Here is a 10,560-nt window from a genome sequence, read left to right as displayed (position 1 = left end):
GGAGAGGGGAAATCAGGATTCTTGAGTTCTATCCCCTTTCTGACTGGTCCTGAGCCACAAGTAAATTATTCTCACCCTCAGTTTCCCCACGGATTGAATGCTGAGTGGCCTCCAAGGTAGGCCACTGATGGCCTTGCTGACACCCAACAAGGAGATAATAATAATAATAATGGTATTTGTTAAGCATTTACTATGTGCAAAGCACTGTTCTAAGTGCTGGGGGGATACAAGGTAATCAAGTTGTCCCACGTGGGGCTCACAATCTTAATCCCCATTTTACAGATGAGGTAACTGAGGCACAGAGAAGTTAAGTGACTTGCCCAAAGTCACACAGCTGACAAGCAGCGGAGTCAGGATTAGAACCCATGACCTCTGACTCCCAAGCCCGGGCTCTTTCCAATGAGCCACGCTGCGTCAGTGTCACCTACTTTAAAGTCAGGCACACAGTGTACCACGATGACCACAAAGGCACCATTTTCCAGGAAAACACAGAATGTGGGACCTTTGAGTTTTTCTCCATGGGGACCCCTGGATCCTCATCTTGCTTGAGAATTTTTGTATTTCCCTCCCAGATCAGCGTGAAGTCTGACGCAGTGTCTGAGCCATGGAACTCAGAAGCAGGAGCTGTGGTGAAGGGAGACTCAGGGTCAAAAATAAAGAAATGTACAGAAAAGTACCCGGCTCTGATTTGATACTAGACAGGCAACAGGTCTGCTGAAAATTGGCCTGTCCAGAGTGAAACCAGAGGACTGGCCACTCTACTCCCAGGACATGAGGAAGGTCTTGTCAGCAGTCTTAAAACTTCCCAAATATTCATAGAAATGCTAGGATTCACCCTGAGACGGACAACTTCGTTACAATGGAATACTGGGAAGTCAGGAGTCAGAAAGGTGCGGTCAGTGATTTGACCTGACGGAGAAATTAGAAGTGGTGAAGGGGTCAGGGGGATCTGGGCAGGGCTGGTGGGTCCCAGAGCTGAGGTGGCTCTCTGCCCAATCCGGTCAGCGGGTCTGACTGGCAAGCCAGAGGTTCCGATGCTTCCAAGGAACAGGACAGTCCCATCCCTCACCGCACCCCACTGATGGTATGGACGCTTAGTAGACAAGGCCAACACCCATTCATCTACTCAGGACCCCAGCCTTGGGGAATTCACTTCATTCATTCGTTCATTCAATCGTATTTATTGAGCATTTACTGAGCACCGTACTAAGTGCTTGGGAAGTACAAGTCGGCAACATAGAGAGACGGTCCCTACCCAACAACGGGCTCACAGTCTAGAAGGGGGAGACAGACAACGAAACAAAGCATGGAGACAGGTGTCAAAATTGTCAGAACAAATGGAATTAAAGCTATATGCGCATCATTAACAAAATAAATAGAGTAGTAGTACCGAAAGCTCTCTGTTCATAGAGTCAGATCAGCTTCTTGGTACTCCCGCCCCCATCCTCAGCCCTGGCTTAACCCAAATGACCTGACACAAGTCTTGCTCCTACTCTAGGAAAATTGGCTGACTCAGAGTGGGGACTGGGAGATGTGAAGGGGAGAGCTGCATAAGGAGGGAGGGATGGAGGACTTTGGCTTCCCAGGAGATAAAGATTTCCCAGTGGGGCCTGCAGAGTCTTGAAGGTACTCCCAAAGGGAAGAGAAGCAAAGCTCCTTGGGCCGGGACATCTACAGAGAAATTAGTGTTGTGGATGTTGATACTGGAACCTTCTAGACTGTGAGCCCGTTGTTGGGTAGGAACCGTCTATATATGTTGCCAACTTGTACTTCCCAAGCGCTTAGTCCAGTGCTCTGCACACAGTAAGCACTCAGTAAATATGATTGAATGAATGAATAACCTAGAAAGAAAAGGGATTCTGGACCCAGGGCATGGGGTTAGGTAAGAATCACAAGATGGGTTCCCTGGACAGCATACATTTATCCCGTATGGGTAGGGGATGATTTCTTCCATTTAAAAAAAAAATGTCATTCAGGATTATTATTTTTTTTAAATTGGGTTCAACAAACATTTTCAAAACATCTTTATGGCTTACTCTGAAAATTGTTTTTCAGGTCACGTTGAGGGAGATTACAGAAAGGTAAAGTGCAATATGGACAAAATAGTGGCTACAGACCTTAGATCAGGAGCTCCCACTTTCTTAGCCAAATGGCATTTGCTCCCTGAGATAGTCATCCTTATGACCTGGAGGCTAGTGGATTGGGGTAAGGTCCCCAGAGAAACCTGAGCTGCAAATAGGAGAGATCACAGGCTTATCTGGGGCACGGGGAAGGACATGATATTGTGTCTGGCTTGTAGGTTTTAGTCCCAGGCCTCACCATCAATATGCTCAGCCTCACTGGGCCTCAGCATTTTCGTCTTCAAGGTGGGGTATTTGTGCAGTGTCCCATGAGTCCCTCTCAGCAACAAGGGAAAGAATTCGTAAGGGGAAAATTTAAATCAATCAATCAATCAATCATATTTATTGAGCGCTTACTGTGTGCAGAGCACTGTACTAAGCGCTTGGGAAGTACAAGTTGGCAACATATAGAGACAGTCCCTACCCAACAGTGGGCTCACAGTCTAAAAGGGGGAGACAGAGAACAAAACCAAACACACTAACAAAATAAAATAAATAGAATAGATATGTACAAGTAAAATAAATAAATAGAGTAATAAATATGTACAAACATATATACATATATACATATATAAATCTGTAAAATGCTCTGAAGTCCTAAGGAATATGCAATGTAGAAGCACTGACCCAATTGTCTTTTCCCCTTTCCCAACTCCTTTGGTGGGGAGAAACCAGGCTGCAGCAGAGCTGTGTCAGTAAGAGGAGGAAAGAGGAAGAACAGAAGAAGCAGGGAGAAAAGGAGGAGCAGGAGAAGGAGGAGAAGGAGAAGAAGGAGAAGTGGAGAAGGAGAAAGAGGAGGAGGATGATTGAGTGTATATCAATCAACCAATGGTATTTATTGAATGCTTAGTGGGCAGAGCACTATATTGAGTGCTTGGGAGAGTACAATGTAACAGAGTTGGTAGACCCATTCCCTGCCCACAGTGAGCAGAGGGCATCCATCTTGCAGGGGCTTCATGCCCAAGTGAGTCACTAGCCTGGCCTCCGTCCCTCTGCCCACTTCTTTGGGGCACCATACTCAGTGGCTGCTTGACCGTAGAACTGTCATGTGACCCAGATTGTAATAAGGGGTTACAGCAATTCCCTGACTTTCCTCTTCTCCCAAAAGAGAGAATCACCCAGATCCATTAGAGGAATAACAAAAAAATCACCCCTGGGACCACTTTCCGAAATGTCACTGGAGAAGTGCCAAGAAAATGACTAAAGGTCAATGCATTGAAGAGGGGCTCCACTTTTTTCGCTATCTAAAAGCAGCACCAGATTAGACGATCGATAGGCTTCTGCTGTTTGCTAGACGACACAGGCGTTCACAGGCATTTCCTTCACAGTAAGTGGCTATTTTTGCCAAGTCATCTAGTTTTCTCTTTTGAAAATCCACTCTGACTTTCAGAGTGGCTTCTCAAGAATGAAAATTAGATGAAAATTCAGAAGGCTTCTTTGGGGCTGCTAGGAGTTCCCCTTACTGTCAGTAGGGAACATATCTACCAACTCTGTTGCATTGTACTCCTCCAAATGCTTACTCACTCTACACACAGCGAGTGTTCAATAAATACCACTGATTGATTTCTCTCTTTCTCCCTTCCCCCACCCGCTGAAGCCTGGAAACCAAAATACAGGTGGCAAAAATCTTCGTACTAGCTCTGCCAGAATTAGCTAGCTCTATACAATATTCAAGTCTTGGTTTAGAGGCGAGAATTTGATTTCAGACATGAGGAGTGTCAGCACAACCGATTCTTAAAAAGTGGGGAGAAGGGAAATCCCCCAGAAGACTATTTGTGCTGCATTTAAAAATGACCAAATTCATTCAATCGTATTTATTGAGCGCTTGTCCGGCATCATTTGTTGCTTCTGTTAGAGAAGAAGCGTGGCCTAGTGAAAAGACCACAGGCCTGGGAGTCGGAGGACCTGGATTCTCATCCTGGTTCCACTCCGTGCCTGCTCTGTGACCTTGGGCAAGTCACTCCGCTTCTCTGTGCCTCAGGTCCCTCATCTGTGAAGTGGAGATTCAATAGCTGTTCTCCCTCCTACTTAGACTGTGAGCCCCATAATAATAATAATAATAATAAATAATAATGGCATTTGTTAATCGCTTAGTATGTGCCAAGCACTGTTCTAAGTGCTGGGGGGGAGGGGTACAAGGTAATCAGGTTGTCCCACATGGGGCTCACAGTCTTAATCCCCATTTTATTCATTCATTCAATCATTTTTATTGAACATTTACTGTGTGCAGAGCACTGTACTAAGCGCTTGGGAAGTACAAGTTGGCAACATATAGAGACGGTCCCTACCCAACAATGGGCTCACAGTCTAGAAGGGGGAGACAGACAATAAAACAAAACAGAACATGTGGACAGGTGTCAAGTCATCAGAATAAATAGAAGTAAAGCTAGGTGCACATCATTAACAAAATAAATGGAATAGTAAATATGTACAAGTTAAATAAAATTTTACAGGTGAGGTAATAATAATAATAATGGCATTTATTAAGCACTTACTATATGCAAAGCACTGTTCTAAGCGCTGGGGAGGTTACAAGGTGATCAGGTTGTCCCTCGTGGGGCTCACAGTCTTAATCCCCATTTTACAGATGGGGTAACTGAGGCACAGGGAAGTTAAGTGACTTGCCCAAAGTCACACAGCTGACAAGTGGCAGAGCCGGGATTAGAACCCATGATCTCTGACTCCCAAGCCCAGGTTCTTTCTACTGAGCCACCCTGCTTGTCATGCGGACCCGATGATCTTGTATCAATTAATAAATCAATCAATCATATTTATTGAGCACTTACTGTGTGTAGAGCACCATCCTAAGCTCTTGGGAGAGTACGATATAACAAAGGTGGTAGACCTGTTCCCTGCCCACAACAAGTTTATGATCTAGAGGGAGCTTACAGTCTAGAGGTAAGCATTGTATCTACCCCAGCCCTTAGTACAGTGCTTGGCACATAGTAAGCGCTTAACAAATACCACAATCATTATTTATTATTATTATTATTATTATTACTATTTTATTGGTATTTGTTAAGCACCTACTCTGTGCCAGGCAGTGTATTAAGCTCTGGGATGGATACAAGGTTGGACACAGTCTATGTCCTACATGGGGCTCATAGTCTTGATCCCTATTTTAAGATAACATAACTGAGGCCTAGAGAAGTTAAGCGACCTGCCCCAGGTCACATAGCAAACAAAGTGATAGAGGCAGGATTAGAACCCAGCTCCTCTGACACCTAGGTTCATGCTCTTTCCATAAGTCCACACTGCTTCCCAGTCAACCGAAGCAGGAGTAGTGATGAATCATGACACGTGCACAGCATTAACATAAAGTAGAGTGGATTTGTAAAATTGATCTAAATCCATTTTGGCAAAGTGAAAAATGTCAACGGAATTTACTTTGGGGTTTTGATGAGGGGGTTGACCCTAACTTTGAAGAAAATTATTCTGGAGAGGTAGAAATTGAGATGAGTCCAATGACTCATGTCCTAATGGCCTAGGGAGTGCCCAAAGGATCAGCTGGGTCAAGATGCCCTGTAAGAGGTCACAAACCAGGGGGGCTGTCCCTAGAGTGCCAATTAAGCCTGCCAGACTGAGCTTTCATTCACTCATTCAATCATATTTATTCATTCATTCATTCAATCGTATTTATTGAGCGCTTACTGTGTGCATTATTGAGTGCTTACTGTGTGCAGAGCTCTGTACTAAGCGCTTGCAGGGTACAATTCAGCAACAAATAGAGACAATCTCTACCCAACAACGGGCTCACAGTCTAGAAGCGGGGAGACAGACAACAAAACAAAACAAGGAGACAGGCATCAATAGCATCAATATAAATAGAATTATAGATATATACACATCATTAATAAAATAAATAGAATAATAAATATGCACGCATATACACAAGTGCCGTGGGGCAGGGAGCGGGGTAGAGCAGAGGGAGGGAGTTGGGGAGATGGGGAGGGGAAGAGGAGCAGAGGAGCAGAGGAAAAGGGGGTTTAGCCTGGGAAGGCCTCCTTTCATTCATTCATTCATCCAATTGCATTTATTGAGGGCTTACTGTGTGCAAAGCACTGTACTAAGTGTTTGGAAGAGTACAATAGAACGATAAACAAATTCCCTGCCTGCAACATGCTTACAGTCTAGAGAGGGAGACAGACATCTTCTCGCTCCAAGGGAACGGTTGCTAATTGTTCACACAGTTCATCCATGGGCATCTTCCCAGGGTATGACCAGAAGCTGTTGTGGAATGGGAGAGGCCCTCTGAGCTGGGCTTGGGCTCTAGACCCTTTAAGTCCAGGCTCTAAATCCTCTGAGTTTTTGGGTTTTTTTGTATGGCATTTATGCCAGGCACTGTTCTAAGAACTGGAGTAGATACAAGCTAGTCAGGTTGGACAAACTCCCCGCCCAACATGAGTCTTGCAATCTTTATCCCCATTTTAGAGATGAGGTAACTGAGGCACAGAGAAGTGGCTCACTCGAGGTCACACAACAGAAAAGTGGCGGAGCCTGGATTACAACCCAAGTCACTTGCAAGAAGCAGTGTGGCTTAGTGGAAAGAGCACGGGCTTGGGAGTCTGAGGTCGTGGAGGTCTGACCTCCAGCGTGGAGGTCTGAGGTTGTGGGTTCTAATCCCGGCTCCACCACTTGTCAGCTGTGTGACCTTGGGCGAGTCACTTGTGCTTCCCCAGTGCTTAGTACAGTGCTCTGCACATAGTAAGCACTCAATAAATACGATTGATTGATTGATTGATTCTCTGTGCCTCAGTTGCCTCATCTGTAAAATGGGGATGAAGACTGTGAGCCCCACGTGGAACAACCTGATTACCTTGTATCTTGCACTTAGTACAGTGCTAAGCGCTTAGTACAGTGCTAAGCGCTTAGTACAGTGCTAAGCGCTTAGTACAGTGCTCTGCACATAGTAAGCGCTCAATAAATACGATTGATTGATTGATATCTACCCCAGCGCTTAGAACAGTGCTTGGCACATAGTAAGTGCTTAACAAATACCAACATTATTATTATTATTAAGTCCTTCTGATTCCCAGGCCCATGTCGATATGCAAAACTGCTTCTCTGTGTTGGGCCTAATAATTATCACGACAGTTGTGGTATTTGTTAAGAGCTTTCTAATTGCCAAATACTGTACTAAGTGCTGAGGTAGATAGAAAATAATTCATTCATTCATTCAACTGCATTTATTGAGGGCTTACTGTGTGCAGAGCATTGTACTAAGCGCTTGGGAAGTACAAGTTGGCAACATATAGAGATGGTCCCTACCTAACAACGGGCTCACAGTCTAGAAGGGGGAGACAGACAACAAAACAAAACATGTGGACAGGTGTCAAGTCGTCAGAACAAATAGAAATAAAGCTAGATGCACATCATTAACGGAATAGTAAATATGTACAAGTAAAATAAATAGAGTAATAAATCTGTACAAACATATATACCGGTGCTGTGGGGAGGGAAAGGAGGTAGGGCGGGGGGGATGGGGAGGAGGAGAGGAAAAAGGGGGCTCAGGTCTAGGACCTCTGAGCTTAATGATTATGCCTGTGGTATTTCTTAAGTGCTTACTTTGCATCAAACTGTAGCACTAGGCCCTCTGAGCTGGACCCAGGCTCCTGGGGGCTGCAGAGTCCAGTCAGAGGCCCTACTGCCTGGCCCTAATTCCCTCTTTCAGCTGCAGTTTTGTCATCAGCAGAGTCTCGAGCCCCGGGATGTTGAGAGCCCTCTGGCTAAGAACCATCCCCCTGCAGCCTAGGGTCTCCTTTGTTAATAATAATTCTAGACTAATAATTCTAGAATAATTCTTCTAGACTGTGAGCTCACTGTCTTCTAGACTGTGAGCCCACTGTTGGGTAGGGACTGTCTCTATATGTTGCCAACTTGTACTTCCCAAGTGCTTAGCAATAATAATAATAATAATAATAATGGCATTTGTTAAGTGCTTACTATGTGCAAAGCACTGTTCTAAGCACTGGGGAGGATACAAGGTGATCAGGTTGTCCCACGGGGGGCTCACAGTCTTCACCCCCATTTTACAGATGAGGGAACTGAGGGCCAGAGAAGTTAAGTGACTATTGGCGGAGCCGGGATTTGAACCCATGAACTCTGACTCCCAAGCCTGTGCTCTTTCCATTGAGCCACGCTGCTTCTCTGTACAGTGCTCTGCACACAGTAAGTGCTCAATAAATACGATTGAATGAATGAATAATAATAATAATGATAATAATAACAATATAATAATGGTACTTGTTAAAGTGCTTACTATATGCCAAGCACTGTTCTAAACATTGGGGTAAGATAGAAGTTAATCAGGTTGAACACAGCCCCAGTCTCACATGGGGCTCACAGTCTTAATCCCCATTTGACAGATGAGGTCACCGAGGCCCAGAGAAATCAAGCAACTTGCTCCAGTCACACAGCAGACATGTGGCAAAGCTGGGATTAGAAGCCAGGTCCTTCAGACTCCCAAACCAATGCTCTATCCACTAGACCATGCTCTTCTCCTTCCCCCTCTGCGCTGAGATATGAAACTTCTCCGCAGCTGGGCAGACACTCAGCTTCTTCAGCCTTTTCTCCCTGATTATCTGGCAGCAAAGAGCCAACCGTTGGGAGGGGTGAAGCCACCTCCTTCTCAACCCCTTCCTCCTCCACCCCCGCCCCGCCACCCCCTCCACCCCCTCCCCTACCTCCGCTCCCCTCCCCACCCTGAAGCCCGGGGAGACTGAGAAAGGTTCTGGGGCAACCTCCTGGGAGGGAAAAAAACATCATTTTGCTACTGCCCATGTGATCTGCCAAAAACCTCAGCTCAGCCTCCCGCCCACCCACCCAACTGGGGCTTCCTGCACCTTATTCGGCCACGGGAACCTGATCAGTAGCAACAGTGACGGCAGATAGCAGTGGCAGCAGTGCGGGCAGCAGCAGTGGTGGCGGTAACAGCGGCATCAAAGGGCGGCGGGGCCAGCGCCACTTCAGCCCCTGGTCCTGCGGCTGCTGCCCTCTCCATGACCAGCCAGACCTGGGGCCCGAGCTCCCCAGGTGGGCTCGGACCCTACAGCGGGTGGGGGGACTACGAGGATGTGGGGAGTACGGTGACACCGTGGTGCCCGACGCCAGAGCTGCCCTACGGCTACGCTTACATCCCGGCCCTCTACCTGGCCGCCTTTGTCGTGGGCCTGGTGGGCAACGGCTTTGTGGTGGCACTCATGGTGGGCCAGCCGGGCCCCCGGCGCCTGGTGGACACGTTCGTGCTGCACCTGGCCGTGGCGGATCTGGTGTTCGTGTGCACCTTGCCGCTTTGGGCGGCGGCCGCGGGCCTGGGAAACCACTGGCCCTTCGGCGAGGGGCTCTGCAAGCTGAGCAGCTTCGCCATGGCGGTCAACCGCTGCTCCAGCGCCCTGCTGCTGGCCGGGATGAGCTTGGACCGCTATCTGGTCGTGGTCAAGATGCTGGAGGTGCGGCCCCTGCGGACTCCGGGCTGCGTGGTCAGCGCTTGTGGGGTCATCTGGGCCATCTCCCTGCTGGCTGGCATCCCTTCTCTGGTCTTCAGGAAGCTGCAGCCGGCCCCCCGGGCCTCGGGCAGCCTGTGCGGGGAGGAGGTCTCGGACGCCTTCCAGAGCCTCAGCCTGGCCCTGCTGGTCTTCACCTTTGCCCTCCCGTTGGCCGTCATCCTCTTCTGCTACTGCCTCATTTCCCGCCGGCTGCGGCAGCACCACGGCTTGGGCCGGCAGCGGAAAAACTCCCTCAGGATCATCTTCGCCGTGGTGGGCACCTTCGTGGGGTCCTGGCTGCCCTTGAGCCTCTTTCGGGTCTTCTACCACCTCAGCCGCCTCAGGGTCTTGGAACTGCCCTGCTCACTGCTCCTGGCCCTGCGCTGGGGCCTCACACTGTCCGCCTGCCTGGCCTTCATCAACAGCTGCGCCAACCCCATCATCTACCTGTCCCTGGACCGCTCGTTCCGGGTGCGGGCACTGCGTGGGGCTTGCGGGAAGGCCTCCCGCCTGGTGCGCCGAGCCAGTTCCGTCTCGTCTTCCCGGGACAGCCAGGACAGTGGTTCCCTGTTCCAGGCCAGGGGCCGGACCAGGGCCGGGTCCGGGCCATGCGGCCCGGGCTGGGGGCCTGAGGACCCTTAAGCCCCAGGACCCAGAGCAGCGGTGTGAGTTGGGAGTCCCCGGGGGGTGGGGGCCGGAGGGATGGGCCGTCCAATGGGCCGGGTCATCAAAAATAATGACAGCAACAGCGGTATTTGTGAAGCATGCTTACTAAGTGCCAAGTGCCACGATGAGCCCTGGGATGGACTCAATACAGTCAGACTGGACACAGATCCTGCCCCACGCAAAGGTCACAAGGGGTAGGGGGAACAGGAAGCGTTTACTGTGAACCCAGCGCTGTGCTAAGAGGAAGCTCTTCAGCCGTTCCCACGGACCCCCTGGCCAGTCGAGAAGAG

At 48.6% G+C, this 10,560-nt stretch overlaps 1 protein-coding gene across 1 annotated transcript; it reads left to right on the top strand.

Moving 5' to 3' along the window:
- The first annotated feature begins 456 nt into the window (after positions 1 to 456).
- GPR25 (G protein-coupled receptor 25) lies at positions 457 to 10,246 on the top strand. The gene is made up of 4 exons (XM_038748745.1): positions 457 to 468; positions 573 to 673; positions 1,006 to 1,084; positions 9,008 to 10,246. The coding sequence occupies exons 1-4, from the start codon at positions 457 to 459 to the stop codon at positions 10,244 to 10,246; spliced, it is 1,431 nt and encodes a 476-aa protein (XP_038604673.1).
- Positions 10,247 to 10,560: the final 314 nt, after the last annotated feature.

The sequence above is a fragment of the Tachyglossus aculeatus genome, chromosome 7 (assembly GCF_015852505.1).
Source record: "Tachyglossus aculeatus isolate mTacAcu1 chromosome 7, mTacAcu1.pri, whole genome shotgun sequence".
In the NCBI taxonomy this organism is placed as follows: Eukaryota; Metazoa; Chordata; class Mammalia; order Monotremata; family Tachyglossidae; genus Tachyglossus; species Tachyglossus aculeatus.
Note: the sequence above shows the minus strand (reverse complement) of the source record. Positions and strands in the feature narration are given on the sequence as shown.